The 16150-nt window shown below is 44.7% G+C and overlaps 1 protein-coding gene across 2 annotated transcripts in view; it reads left to right on the top strand.

The window, feature by feature from the left end:
- GLRA1 (glycine receptor alpha 1) overlaps positions 1–16150 on the top strand; it is a 469611-nt gene that overhangs the window by 244927 nt on the left and 208534 nt on the right. For both annotated transcript variants that reach the window (XM_069199593.1, XM_069199594.1), the window contains exon 2: positions 2967–3103. In XM_069199593.1, the coding sequence (XP_069055694.1) occupies positions 2967–3103 (137 nt within the window). The remainder of the gene's footprint in view (positions 1–2966; positions 3104–16150) is intronic.

Genomic DNA, 16150 nt, shown 5'->3' with positions numbered 1-16150 from the left:
TAAAATGGGAAAAAAACTACCTGAGCAGGTCCACGGATCATCAAATGAGTAGTCATCACCAATTCAAATCTAACTCATGCTAATTGTTATCTCCATGACTGGTGGTAAATGGACATCTCTCCTGCCCCCATACTAATGTTATGTAGGCTGCTTTGGGATAGCAAAAAATAATCGTGCAACCAAATTATGCAGTACCTGCAGCTTACTTTTGTTGTTCTGTAGCCCCTGCCAACTCCACATTACTATAGTCCAACTTTGGGCCTATCATAGTTGTGGAAATAGTGGTACTGTTTTCTTCTTATAAAAAGGAGTTGACCAACTTCAACAATATAATAGGATATGTAATTGAGGATGTAACATGATTTGTGATTGAGTCTTGGGCGGTGGGCCTATGAATAAGAGAATCACAATGGCTCACAGTGACATTTTGTTTTTAGAGATACCTTGCCATGTTATGTATTTGAATGCTTTTCCCAGCTTTTTAGTGTGGTTGATAATACCTAATAACAAAAGCTCGGGAGTAGCCTCATTTAAAGCTAGACAATAATTCCTCATCCATAGTTGTACTTCCTTAAAATGGCCAGGATATATACATGAAGATCATTAGCAAATATAGTAGAGGCTCCGTATTTTCAGGCTAAATATGAAAATTGAACTCCAACCTGACGATCGTGTAATGCTTGCAAGTATATATAAAACAATAAAAAGTGTACACATGATACCTGAGGGACACTAACGAGCTTCGGTAGTTGATCTGATAAACAAAGATCCAGTATCACTCTTGTTCCTCTGTTGTGGAGAAAATATGTAAGCGCGTCCATTACCTGAGGAGTAGATGGTGGCCTAGAGGATCAAGTATTGTTGGTAAACTGCACAGCATCAACAGGGCCGGGCTGCCATTTTCCAGGATATCATCCATTAAGTTCTGGGCACGTAGCGGAGCACATTCGATTGCACTCCCGGACTAGAAGGACAATTCATGTGCCAACTGAGTTGACTGGTTGCTATTTTCCTCACAGTCTTTAATAAGAACGGAATGTTGAAGATGGGTTCATAGTGGTGCCACGTGAAAACATACATTGCAAAAATATTGTTGGCAAAGATAGGCCCCAAAGTATACATTGCCCAGATCTCAACATTGAATAAATATGGCCCTGCAAATATTTCAATCTGTATATAACTTCTAAATCCAGCGAAAACTCACTTCAACACATTTTATAACTGGGCTAAATATTTTTAAATATTTAGTTGCATAATAGCAACATTAGCATTTGAGCAAAAAATGATGTACAAAGCAACTAGTTGTGTGGTACATTGCTCAAAACCAACGTTTTTTGGATAAGTAGCAAAACGAGGAGACAAAATGGGAAATTTGATGAAGAATTAGTCAAAATGCTCTTTATGTTCGGAAGGTATGTTTTTAGAATAATCTTAAACATGGAGTGAGAGGAGATGGGGAGCAAGTAGGCGAGGCAGAGAATTTCATTAATGAAATCCAAGTAAGATAAAATACTGGAACTTTGAGGTCACACTGGGAGGAAAATTGTTGGGAGACAAGTCACTAGCACGAATGTTGACTATGTAGTCTAAGGCTAGCCCACTCATAACTTTGAATACTAGAACAAGTATTTAATACAAGGCCCTCCTTTGGCAGATAGTCATCCAGCCTGGTGACAGCAGCGTGAAGTAGGAGTATGTCTTTAGAGGTTATAGAGAATCCTGTTTGTGAAATGTATTCTCTTTTCCGGAGGTGAAAATTAATGTTTGAGAGGCCTACTAATAAATCGCTGTAGTAGTAGAATACTAGTTTGGGGAATAATAATTTAGAGTGCAAGGAGATGTTAGTGTAGATTTTGAGAATATTCAGCAGTTGATATCTGGCAGTAATATCTGTGGTTGTTATGAAGGACGCTGGCGCATAGTAGGGTTCATTGTTAAGCTAAGGTTTCTAGTTGGTGACACTGGGAGAGTTTCAGGGGAAATATTAATTGGTGTATGGTAGTTGTGGTGCATCTTTAATAGGAAAAGAGACCATTTCTTTCTTAGAAGAGTCCAACAGAAAAGAGTGGAGTGCCATCCATTGCTGGGTGGATACGAGACAGCCAGAGATTCCATTTTGAAGGATAAACGTTGGAAAAGAAAAGAAGATTTGGGTATCATTGTGTAGAGATGATAAGGTACACCAAAGGAGGAAAAATGCATTGATAGATGTGGTATAGATTGAGAAAGCCGAAGGCCAAGGACTCAACTCTGTGGACACCAGCTAAATCCTAATAATTTCAGGTCTAGCATACTTGAGGGCGAGTGTGTGACAGATGGATTAGGTGCAGGTCAAAACTTTTATAGCAAGATATTTGTAAGGCAGAGAGGTTGGCATGTCAAATATACCATTTTGGAGAATTTTTTTTTGCAGTCTATCACAAGTCTATACTTGCTGCATACGTGCAGATCAAGTGTCTGGTTTTTCAAGAAGGAGCAATTAAATTGATAGGAAAATCCACCGGGGGAATTTCCTTCACCATCAAAAAGGTATGGTTAAGGAAATTCCAAACCAGATTTAGCACTTACTCCAGAAATAGCAGGATTTTCCAGTGCCATCCAAGTCTGAGTCAGACCCTTAAGGTGTGACTAAGGGTTACATTATTACTTAGTCTTAAAGGAAAATGTAAATGTTCCAGTCAATACATTTAGATTTTTTGGTGTACCTAAGCTGAGATGTGGTTCAGCAACAGTGTTCAGATGGGATCTACTAGTCTGGCTGAAATGGTGTTCAGGAGAAAAATTCTGCACAAAAGAGGTCTAGTGGATATGCTCTATAAAACATCAGTTTACATACATGTTTTACCAGATAGCGATTGAATGTTTGTGCTGACATATGTATACTGTGTTCTTCTGTGTGTTCTCTGTATTGATGCATGACGCTGACCTGTGCACTAGTAACCATGGCTTAATTTCTTCTTCCCCAGTTTGGCTGCATCCAAAGAGGTCAGCGCCTCGGCCCGCTCTCCTCCTAAACTGACCCCCATGTCGCCATCAGATTTCCTGGATAAACTGATGGGTAAAATCTCTGGATATGATGCTCGGATCAGGCCTAACTTTAAAGGTAAGAACACTTTAACACAAGCAAACAATGTGTAGCAAAGTAGATGTTGAAATTAGTTTACAGGGGAATAAGGAAAGATCCGTACAGCTTGGGGCCATTAAGTCACAAGGCAACTGGGCCTGACATCTGACTGACCCGGTAATTTTCCTATGGTCACGTTTGATGTGTAACTAGTGATTTGTAACTAAGTCTTGCCCTAATTACCTAAGCTTTTTAGAGACAACAACCTGTTGGACCCCCCACACCAAATCCCCACGTTTGATTGAGGGGGGTTATTGGGCACATCTGAATCTACAATACTCCTGACACTCAAATTTAAACTGGTGGGAGGCAAAATCACGTTTCCTGATGCTTGTTCCATTTACTGCATCAGTACCAACTGAGCCACCTCTTCGGGGCAAAACAGTATATTTACTTCCCCTGGGATCCCAAGCAACTTTTCATGGCGCTTCCTACAATGTACAGCAGTGAGTTCACACGGTGTTCAGCTCTTCTAGCAGTGAAGGGATAGTGTGAAGGTCACCTTCAGAACACTGACCAGACCTCTGAACATGAGGTTAAACGTCTATTTGAGGTCACTCGCCTTTTCAATTCATACCCCCTCCTTAGCAGGTTAGTCATTCTTCATTGTATGAGACCAAGATTCAATTTACAATCTTGACCCCTTTCGCTTTCCCTCCAGCCTACAGTGCTGACAGGGTGATTATACCTACTCTATGCTTTTGTTGTAATTTATTAAAACTAAGGCGACCTACCTTCCTATTTCAGGGAAATTAGTTTAATGTCCGGACGAATGGACAGTATTGAATTACAATGACTGCTGACTGCAATTTATGGACCTGCTGCCAATCTTTGCAATTAATAAGTGTATGGTATGGTTTATGCTTATTTTATTTATGGACAGTATTATGACTTAAGGTGTTTGTAATGTAAGGAGTTTGAGACACTACAAGCTAGAACAACTGCCTTTCTAATATTTTTCAATCCCATGCCGCAATTTGGATTGACGTGCTAATATCAAATCAGGCACAAACTCCGATGTGCGCATCACCTGGTATTACAACAACTCAGGTGAAATTTGGCCATAACGCTGTTTTTCCCTGGCCAATTGTGGCCACATAGAACCTGGCGCAAATAATTGGACAAACAGAGCAAACATTGCAATTGGAAATAACACACACTATTAGGACGTAATCGTCTATTTTCATGGTGCGCAAAATGGAATGAGGTATACATTGAGCACCTGATGACTACTGAACCGTGAACAATTGGTATTTACTGGGTGTGCAATTGAGGCTCGGTAGGCTGATGAATTTGTGGTCATGTGGTTATTGGGGCCTGGGTTTCTTTAATATCACCTGCTAGCTAAGACAGGGACGGCGCTGAGCTGGTGAAAAAACACTCCGTAAAAATAACACTTTCACCAGGACTGGGGTGTGCTTGTGAACAAGATTAAAACCTATGCACTAATAAGTCGAATTAATATGCCGAAACGGTAATTGTGCCGACTTTACATGCGTATTGTTACTTACACACACGTTTTCTGGGGTAGATGCCACCAGGTGAAGCCTGGTGGTGACTGCCCAAAGAAACGCGAGGAGTAGAATTTAACCATATTTATACTTTTTTAGCGCTGCATTTGCGCCGCCTTTTGACGCAAAAGCGGCGCAAATGTACAAAATACAATTGGCCCATATTTATACTTTTTGACGCAAAACTGCGCTAACGCAGTTTTGCGTCAAAAAAATTAGCGCCAGCTAACGCCATTCTGAAGCGCCATGTGGGCGCCGTATTTATTGAATGACGTTAGCCGGCGTTAGCCGGCGGCGCCTTCTGGTGTGCGTTAAAAAAAACGACGTACACCAGGCAGCGCCGGCGTAGGGGGATATGGGGCTTGGGCATCAAGAAATGGGGCAAGTCAGGTTGAGGCAATTTTTTCGCCTCAACCCGATTTGCGCCATTTTTTTTCACTCCCAACCCCCATAGAAATGACTCCTGTCTTAGCAAAGACAGGAGTCATGCCCCCTTGCCCAATGGCCATGCCCAGGGGACTTCTGTCCCCTGGGCATGGTCATTGGGCATAGTGGCATGTAGGGGGGCACAAATCAGGCCCCCCTATGCCACAATTTTATTTTTTTAAAAACACTTACCTGAACTTACCTTAATGTCCCTGGGATGGGTCCCTCCAGCCTTGGGTGTCCTCCTGGGGTGGGCAAGGGTGACAGGGGGTGTCCCTGGGGGCATGGGAGGGCACCTCTGGGCTCCTTCAGAGCCCACAGGTCCCTTAACGCCTGCCTTTTGCAGGCGCTAAAAAACTGCGCAAAAGCAGGCGTACGTCATTTTTTTGACCCGCCCACTCCCGGGCTTGAATTTTGCCCGGGAGTATAAATCCGACGCACATGCCTCGGAGTCGATTTTTTACACGGGAACGCCTACCTTGCATATAATTAACGCAAAGTAGGTGTCCACGCTAAAAAATGACGCTAACTCCATGGACTTTGGCGCTAGACGCGTCTAACGCCAAAGTATAAATATGGAGTTAGTTTTGCGTCGAAATTGCGTAAAAAAAAACGACGCAATTCCGGCGCAAACAGAGTATAAATATGCCCCAATTGTATTTTGTAAATTTGTGGCGCTTTTTCGTAAAAAAATGACGCAAATGCAGCGCAAAAAAAGTATAAATATGCACCCAAGCTCAACTTGAGTCACTGTCAAAAGGGTGGAAGTGCGATCTTCCCTCATTGTAACACTACTACCTCAGTGACCTAAATCAACCAAGAGAGTACAAATAGACGCGTTGGAATTCAAAGTGTGCCTGAGACACATTTCTATCAAGCTTTGGCATGGATCAGGCCACCTAAACGTAACAGACAATGTGACGATGAATTATGCGAGTATCCCACCTGGAGCATCACCCTACCTGTCCTAATCAGAGACCAGCTACATGATAGTTCATTGTATTGGTTTTCTGAATCCTTATGTGAAACAAGCATTGTCAAGGCCAATAGGTCTCGCTCATGCGATTGTGTTTTAGCCATGTTGTACACCAGTGTGGCTGCTGTTCAGCATGGCTAAAAGTTAGTGGTGTGCAGTTGGGTGGGGTAGATTGGTGGTGGGTTAGACAGGGGTGAATTGTAATAGGGTAGATTGGGGTAGAGTGAAGTAGGGTAGATTGGTGGAGTGGGGTAGAAAGGAGTGGGTGGATTGGGGTAAACAGGAATGGGGTAGATTGGAGTGGGGGAGTTGGGTAGGTTGTCACAGTAGATTGGAGTGGGGTAGATAGAATTAGGGTAGATTGGGTGGAGTGGGGTAGATTGGGGTAGATTGGGGTAGATTAGAATGAGGTTGATTGGAGTGGAGTGCGGTAGATTGGTAGATTGGATGGGGGTGATTGGAGTGGAGCGAGGTAGATTGGAGTGGGATATATTGGGGCAGATTGGATTGGAGTGGGGTGGGTTGGGCAAGAGTGCAGTACAGTGGATTGGGATAGCTTGGAATAGGTTGGGGTAGATTGGAGTGGAGTGGGTTAGATTGGAGTGGAGTGGGGTAGATTAGTGTAGAGTGGGTAGATTGGAGTGAGATAGAAGTGGGGTAGATTGTGGTAAATTGAAATGGAGTGCAGTAGATTGGAGTGGAGTAGGTTGGAATGGATTTAGATAAAATGATGCGGGATAGGTTGGGATGGGATGGGGTAGATTGGGTTAGGATGGTAGATTAGTTTGGAGTGTAATAGATTGAGTGCACTAGATTGGGGTAGATTGGTGTGGGGGCATTGGGTGGGTTAGATTGGATTAGGGTAGTTTGGGGTGGCGTGAGGTAGGGTAGATTAGAGTGTAGTGGAATGGGGTGGTTTTGGGTGAAGAGGGTTAGACTGGACTGGATGTGTTGTTATTATGGAGTTAAGTGGAGTGTGGTAAATTGGATACAGTAGAATGGAGTGTGGTAGGTTGCAGTAGAGTGAAGTAGAGTAGATTGGGTGGGTTGGAATGGGTAGATTGGAGTGGGCTAGATTGGGGGAGAGTGGAGCAGGGTAGATTATAGTGGGGTGGAGTAGGGTTCGATGGATAGAAATAGGTTGGAGTGGAGTTGGATAAAGTAGTGTGTGATAGATTGGGATGTTGTGGGGTACATTGGAGTGGGGTAGATTGGTTTAGGGTGGGGTAGACTGCAGTGGAGCAAAGTAGATTAGAGTGGAGTAGATTGAGATAGACGGGAGTGGGGGGATTGGATGGGATCGATTGGAGTAGGGTAGCTTGGGGGAGTGGAGTACAGTAGATTTGAATGGAGTACAGTGGAATGGGATGGAGTGGGGTGAAGTGGGGTAGAATGGAGTTGAGTAGATTGGAGTGGAATAGAATGGAGTGGAGAAGATTGGAGTGGAGTACATTGGGGTGGGGAGACTGGGGTGAGGTAGATGAGGGCAGGGTAGATTGTGGTGGAGTGGAGAGGGTGGAGTGGATTAGAGTGGAGTGGAGTGGAGCACGTTGGAGTGTGATAGATTGGGGTAAAGTGAAGTGGAGCAGATTTGGGTAGAGTGGAGTGTGGTAGAGTGGAGTTCGATAGATTGGGGGAAGGGCATAGATTGGGGTGGTGCAGAGTAGATTTGGATGGGGTGGAGTAGAGTGGGGTAGATGGGAGTGTGTTAGATTGGAGTGGGGAGTGGGATAAATTGAATTGGGGTACAATGCGTGGAGTGTAGTAGATTGGGGTGGAGTGTGGTAGATTGGACTGGAGGACGGTTGATTGGAGTATGGCAGATTGGAGTGGAGTAGATTGGACTGGAGATGAATAGTTTGGAGTGGAGTGGGGTAGGGTAGGGTGGAGTGAGGTAGAATGGAGTGGAGTAGATTGGAGTGGAATAGATTGTGTGGATCATGTTGGGGTAGGTTGCAATGAAGTGGGGTAGAGTGGAGTGGAGTGGGGGAGATTGGAGTGGACTAGGTTGGAGTGGAGTTAGAGCGGTGTGGGAGTGAGGTACATTGGGTTAGGGTGGGTAGATTGAAATGGAGTGGAGTAGATTAGAGTGGAGTAGATTGGGATAGACTGGAAAGGGTAGATTGGAGTGTGGCAGATTGGGTGGGGTAGATTGAAGTTGGGTAGTTTGGGGTGGAGTGGGGTAGGGTAGATTGGAGTGGGGAGACTTGGGGTGGAGTGGGTTATTCTGGACTAGAGTGGGGTAGACTTGTGTGGCATGTGGTAGATTAAAGTGACGTGGAGTGGGGTAGATTGTGTAGAGGAGAATGAAGTGTGGTAGATTGGGGTAGAATAGAGTGGCGTAGATTGGATAGATTGGAGTGGGGTGGATTGGATAGAGTGAAATGGAATGTGGTAGACTGGGGTAGAGTGGAGTGGGTTGATTGGAGAGGGGTGGGTCAAAATAGAGTTGGATAAATTGGAGTGGAGTGAGTGAGATAGATTGGGGAAGAGTAGAGTGGAGTGGGGTAGAGGGTAGACTGGAGTGGTGTGAAGTAAAGTGGAGTAAATTAGGTTGGAATACAGAAGGGTATATTTGAACAGAGTGGGGTAGATTGCAGTGGAATGGACTGAAGAGGGATCATTTGAGTGGGGTAGGTTGGAGTGGAGTGGGGCAGATTGGATTGGGGTTGAGTGGAATGGGGTAGATTACAGTGGGGTGAGGTGAGGTGGAGTGAAGTGAGTAGAGTGGAGTAGAGTAGACTGGAGTGGTGTAGATAGGGATAGACTGGGGAGAGGTACATTGGAGTAGAGTAGATTGGGGTTGCGTGGGGTAGGACAGATTAGAATGGGGTGGATTGGGTGGAGCGATTTAGATTAGAGTGGACTGGGATCCATTGGAGTGCAGTGGAGTGATGTAGATTGGACTAGAGTGAGGCACATAATGGTAGATTGGAGTGAGGTAGATTGTGGTAGACTAGAGTTGGGTACATTGTGGTGGAGTGGGGAAGATTGGAGTGGAGTGGGGTAGAAAAGAGGGGTGAGAAGTTGGATAGATTGCAGTGGAGTTTTGCATGACATGGGGTGAATAGGAATGGAGTGTGGTAAATTGGACTAGGGTAGACTGGAGTGGAGGGGCCTAGATTGGAGTGGGATAGATTGGAGTGGATTTGGGTTGATTGGAGTGGAGTGGGTAGATTGAGGTAGAATGGAGTGGGGTAGATTGGAGTGAAGTGGAGTGGGGTAGACTTAGGTAGATAGGAGCTGAGTGGGGTCAATTTGAGTGGAGTGAAGTAGATTGGGGTGGAGTGGGTTAGATTGGAGTTGAGTGGGGTTGGAGTGGAGTGGGAGAAATTGAAATGGAGTGGGGTAGACTGGGATAGAGAGGACTGGAGTGAGGTTGATTGGATTGTAGTGGAGTGGATTTGGATAGATTGGCTTATAGTGGGGTAGATTGGGTTCGCGTGGGGTAGATTGGGTCAGCGTGGGGTACATTGAAGTGGGGTAGATTGCAGTGGTGTGAGGTAGATTAGGGTGGAGTGGGGTGGGTAAATTGGGTGGGGTAAATTGGAATGGAGTTGAGTGGCATGTCGCAGAGTGTCTGAGAATAGAAGGGTATAGAGTAGAGTGTCATGTTGTATAGTGGAAGGGAGTGATGAATGGAGTGGTGTGGCATGGAGTGGAGTGGCGTAGTCTGGAGTATGCATGGTGTGGTAGCTCACTTCCATTACAGAAACACATTTCAATTCAAAAGACCATTACGAGCGAGCAACATGGTCGCTGTGTGAACGCGAGGCTTGCTTGCCCCGCCCACCCGGATCCCGAGGACGCAGTTGGTACCGCGTCGCGGCCGCACAGCACCACGAGGCTGGGGGAAGGAACCGTCAGTAACTCCCAGTATGTCGGCGGAGTTGGCCTCCGAACGGAGGGTAGAGTGGCAGCACGCCGGCAGCTCGAGCAGCGCCGCATGTCGAAGATTCTGTGGAGGCTGAGGGAAGGAACCGCCAGTAACTCCCAGCGCGTCGGCGGAGTTTGCCTCCGAACGGAGGGTAGAGTGATGACACAGCGGCAGCATGAGCAGCGCCGCATATCGAAGATTCTGCGGAGCAGGTAGCAGGACGGCGCGAGCCCCGATCGGGGGCTGGATTTTTCACAAGGTTGGGCCACAATGGCCCTTTAAACCTGGAAGCTAGGCCAAAAACAAGAAACGTTGCGAGGAGGTGAACACCACGGGCACTGCTCGTCAACACCCAGGCAAGTGAGGGTGTGAGAGATTTATGAATGAAGAGCCAGGCAGCAACCAGGTGCCAGGATGTTAGTAGAGGCTCTCTGATGATATATAATTGAAGTAAGTCATTTTTTAACGGATTATACGCGAGGAGAGAGAACATTTAAAATATATTTAGTGGTACCATAGACTGAAATACTATAATTGAAAGTGAACCAGTTTATTTTTTTTTCAAAAAGGTTTAAGACACTTGGCAAATAAAATAAGAGAGCCACTATTATTCAGTTTATTCAGTATATGAAACCGCTATCTGCCGCTATTATAGGGGTCCTGGTACTGGTAGGAGTGGAGAAAGAACTGCAAGACTGCTAGACGGAAATCGCCAAAAAGAAAGATATGAAAAAAAAAAAAAGAAACAAAGGTTTTTGGGCCCCAATGCTGCTCGATGTACAAGTCGGTACATTTAGGTACTCATACACTCCCACTCCCACTCCCACTACACAACCTGTAAGGAGTGTGATCAAACGGCCAATATCTGACGTGATAGCGGCAGTAGCTGGAATAGCAGGATTAATGAGAGTGTTGCCCTACGCTCTGAAAATAAGTATGGCACCTAAAACTACCCGGAATTCTGGAGATAAGTTGGATGGATCTAAAATGACACGTGCTGGAAGAGATAAAGGAGATCTAGCTGGAGCGAATAGGCGCCTCAAGTCGACAATAGGCAAATCAACTGGGAAAAATATGCCTGGTCCGGGGAAAAGATGCCAAGACGAGTGATAGCATTAACCCCCTGCTGGAAGCCAGGGGGAAAGACAAAAGTCAATCTACTATCATGACTTTTCTTACAGGAGGGGCACAAGATAGCTCTCTCAAGCATACAACCCTCCCCTCTGAAATTAGTCCATCGGCAATAGGAACTATGCTGTCAGATACAAGTAGTGAGAAGACTCTCATTGAAAACAATGAACCCCTTATTAAAGCTATACAAGGTAGTGAGGATTTGCTAGGGGCCAGAGACAGTAATACAGTTATAAAAGAGAAGGTGCTGGATCCCCTCACCGTAAAGGAGCAATTTCAATCGCAACCTCAAGTGCAGCGACCTGAGAATCAAATCAGGTAATGAAATGCGAGCACCCTAAGACCTACACTGGATATTGAAGAACTGCAGAAGATATCAATAAACCCCAAAGGGTGGAATAAGGTAATCGAGAAAGACCTAAAATCTTCGGATTGGGTTAAAGACAGTAGCGATAAATTCTACTCTCTGATGGAAGAATCTGATCTCAGCAGCGGTGAGCATAGCTCTACCGAATCAGGCAGCAGCGAAACCTCTGAGACTGGAAATAAATCATCAAGTAATGAGCTTACAGTACGGCAGCTGCGTCGGCAGTGGAAATGTACCAAACCACGGCCCTGTCTTCAAGAGGGTTTGGAAAATGTGACATCTACGGGTGGTAGGACTCTAAAGTGGGACTATTCTGGTATTAGATTAAGAGACACGCCTACCACAAATGGCCAGTGGCCGATCAATAACAATATAGAAGGAGACACAGGAGGTCCTGCTAGCAATGTGTGTTTGGCGGGCTCTGAGGCAGGGATGTTGCAGTCAATATATAATTAAATTAAAGAACTTCAAACAGAGACCAGGATTGAAAGCCGGCACGCAAGAGTCGCTACAAAACGACTACAGGGAACGGTTCGCAAGGTTGCAAAGTCATGCACAGAGATTGAAGCTAAGCTATGCTCGATGGATGAAAGGATAGGGGCAGTTGAAGAGGACGTCAATGCCCTTAAACAACAGAGCGCTGCAAGGGACGATCAATTGACAGATGTAATGTGGAAACTGGAGGACTTTGAGAATCGACAGAGAAGAAATAATCTACGAATCTTGGGTATACCCGCAGGGATGGAGGGAAGTGATATACAGAACTACATGATTAAGCTCCTCGTGGGGCTTTCCCGGAACTGGGTAGTTGGGATTGGGAGAATGGACTTCAGCGCGTTCACAAGTTTTCGGCAATTCGGCGGGAGGGAGGTCAGCTGGTAGAATCTAAATACCCTAGAGCTATTTTGGTTTATTTTGGCAACTACCTATTGCGACAAGAGATTTTTGATGAAGCTCGCCCTAATGCCCCACGCAGTGTGGAAGGGGTTACCTTTTTTACCCGGCCAGATTTTTGCCACATAACTGTCGAACGGAGATGGCTGCTCCGACAGCTCATCAAACCTTTTTCGGATAAAGGAGGGGAGGCCTATCTGTTGGTCCCTCCTCGACTTAAAACAATAATGAATGGGAAAGTAAAAGTATTCACCTCAGAAATCAAAGCGAAAGAATATCTGATGGGGCTCAAGTAATAGAGGGCGGAGACATGATAGAGATAAGGGAGTTCGGGGGATGGGTGGGCGGGTAGGCCCACATTCGCACAACACCAACATTCAGGCCATTGGGGGTCTGACTGCTCATCATGATGGGGGGCTTGGACAAGAGAGGGAGATCTCAGCCAGCCCTAGAGGGGCGGGAGGGGCAGGAGGGGGGTGGACGGGGAAGGCATGGGGTGGGGGAGAGGATGGGAGGGGGGCTGGTGGAAAGGGTCGGGCATGGGGGAGGGGGAAGCAGGTGGAGGGGAAAAAAAGAAAACAAAACGGAAAGGAAAGGCCAAAGGGAAGTGAGAGAAGCAAAAGGATAGGAATAGGGGAGCAAACTGGGAAGAGAACTCAGGACTCCGTGCGATTAGATAGGAAAGGGGGGGAGGGAAAGAAGGGAAAAGAAAGAAGAAGAATAGAAAATGACTAGACTTCGAATTGCCTCAATTAATATATGTGAATTAAATGACCCCCTCAAAAGAAGGAAAGCTGCAGAAGAGCTAAAAACTCTTAAGGCAGACATTTATTGCCTACAAGAGACACATGTTGAATACAAAAACTCAAAAATTCTCGGGACACTCGGTATGAGAACGATCGCTTGCTCAGAACAAGATGTCAGAACCAAAGGGGTGGCAATTTTAGATCGGACTAATAAACTCAAATTCATCAGACAAAAGGCTGATAGGAACGGGAGATGGGTGATCATAGAATGTGGCTATGGGAAGGGTAGCTATACACTTTGCTCTGTTTACCGGGGAGTCACGGATGACCCAGCAGTGCTGGACACTCTTGCTATAGAGGTAACAAGGTGGTCTACTCCCTATATTTTGTGTGGTGATTTCAATTTTAATGGCTCTTGGGATGGATTGCAGGATTTATTAACACCCACAACCAAGAAATATCAGGGACATAAGCCCCGGGTATTTAGGGCAATGGCTGGCATCCAAAAAGAGCTAGGCCTGGTGGATGCTTGGGTAAAGCTACGTAGCCCAGGCCCTGGATATACTTACTACTCTGCCCCTCATGTAAAGCTAGCGTGACTTGACTATGTCTTGATATCCACTGAATTATTAAAGATTGGAAGGATGGAATTATATCCACGGACTACATCAGATCATAATCCATTAGTATTTGACTTGGAGTTGGATGGGCTTGAGCATAAGGTCAGGAGGTGGACATACGAAAGAGGGCTTCTTAAGGACCCTGAATATTGTGACTATATGAGAAAGTGGATAGCTGAATTTTTGGGATTTAATCAGGGGTCAGCTTCAGTAGAGATGGTTTGGGATACTTTGAAAGCAGGAATACGAGGGGAAACCTTGAGCTTCACCCTCAAGTGGCAGAAAAATTCCCAAATTAGAATAAATGACCTGCAGATGAAACTAAGGAATGCAGAAAGACAATTGATTATAGCCATAGAAACAGGGGAGGACATAAATAAGGTTCAGGAGGAGGTCACTATAGCTAAAGCAGCAATTAACGAGGTTACCGCACAAAGAATAGCAGAGAAATATCTTGCGCAATGTTCAGAAGGGTATGAGTATGGAGAAAGATCAGGGCACCTGTTAGCAATAAGGGCAAGTCAGAAAACAGCAGCTGGGGTCATCAGAGAGATTAGAGATTGGCAAAGACAGATAGTGTCAGACATGGACGGAATTAGGAAGGTGTTTCAGAGATATTATGCAGAACTATATAATGACACATCCGTATTCTCAGATACAGAAATGCTAGAATTCCTAAATACTAATAAGATCGTAAGATTAACGGAGGAGGACCACCTAGATATGGAAAATCAAATATGTACCCCAGAATTAGACAAGGCATTGAGCAAAGTTGCAACTGGGAAAGCCTCAGGTCCGGACGAGATCCCCTTAGAATTCTATAAAACTTTTAAAGCACTATTGCTCCCGATAATGATGGAGTTATTTATTCAGGTACAGAGTGGTGGGAAAACCCCACCATCATGGGATATGGCTAACATAGTGATTTTCTTGAAGAAAGGGAAGGTCCCACAAAATCCTGCTTCATATCGGCCGATTACGTTAATTAACAGTGATCTTAAAATATACTCAAAAATATTGGCCGTCCGATTATCTTCAGTAATTAAGAAATTGGTAACACCTAGACAACATGGGTTCGTCCCTGGGAGAGATACTACCGATCATATTAGAAGAGTGGTTACGCTCTTCGATGCTACAGCAATGACAGAGGAGCCCATGGCAGTCGCATTATTAGATGCAGAGAAGGCATTCGATCGGGTGAACTGGAAATATCTGTGGTATCTAATGGAGCACTATGGTTTTGGGAAGAAGTTCATCTTAGCGGTAAAGGCTATATATAGGTCACCGGGAGTGAGAATACAATTAATGGGGGGGCAATCTGAATATATTCAGGTGATGAGAGGTACCAGGCAAGGGTGTCCATGCTCTCCGTTGTTGTTTGCTCTATACATAGATCCCCTGCTTAGACAGCTGGAAGAGAGCAGTAGAATTCCACCGGTATGTAGGCATGGATGGTATACAAAAGTCCTAGCATATGCGGACGACATAGCCATTATAACTCCCACTCCAGACCTGGCACTAAAAAAAGTCGAAGAGGTGACAAGGAAATTTGGAAGATTTTCCGGATATTTGCTAAATAGAACTAAAACGCAATTATTGACATACCAATACGTGAACACTCAGGATAATCGGAGGGTTGAACACGCAGTGTATCTGGGTATTGACATTACACCAAAAGTAGGAGAGATCATTAACTTAAACGTAGATCCAATACTCATGAAAGCTAAAAAGGATATGTGTAGATGGAATAATCTACATATGACTATAATGGGAGGTGTAATATGGATAAAATGATCCTCCTTCCTAAACTTTTGTATATATTTCGAGCTGTACCACTGAGCTTTACAAATTCTAGATTTAAGGAGATAGACCGATTGATCATGAGATTTATTTGGGCATATGGCAAGTGTAGAAGAGCGAGCAAATATATGACTCTTCCGCGAGAAAGAGGTGGGTGGTCCTTACCTAACATGAAACTATACCAAATGGCAGCAGATTTTCAGTACATGCGCCCAATAAGGGGGGGCTAAGAAAGAAGGGATCGAGGTAGTGGACTGTAATATCTATGAACTGCAGGTAGGAGCAGCAGCCAATGGTTATTTACTAACATTTCACGAACCTGAATTTTACAAGAAAGTTCAATATTAGGTATTAGAGGCGGCTCATAAAGGTTGGCGAATATGGCAAAAAAAGAATGGGCTTGGCAGATTCAATCAGTATACTATAATAAAGAATAATCCACTGCTTCCTGAAGTATTTAATGATAGATATATGGTAAAATGGGCTTCCCTAGGTATAGAACGGTTAGGGGACTTTTACAACAATTTTGGGGTTAAGACGTTTGGGGATCTCCAAGAGCAATATGGTTTAGAGCAAAGGGATTTTTTAAAATATCTACAGATATGAGATTATCTGGGGAAAAAAAACAGGGGGGGGCGCAGGGATTTAGAAGTAACCAACTGCTCAATTACATTTTGT

Source organism: Pleurodeles waltl, chromosome 7, assembly GCF_031143425.1.
Source record: "Pleurodeles waltl isolate 20211129_DDA chromosome 7, aPleWal1.hap1.20221129, whole genome shotgun sequence".
NCBI classification, from domain to species: Eukaryota; Metazoa; Chordata; class Amphibia; order Caudata; family Salamandridae; genus Pleurodeles; species Pleurodeles waltl.
The sequence above is the reverse complement of the archived record's forward strand: the minus strand, read 5'-3'. Positions and strand labels throughout refer to the sequence as shown.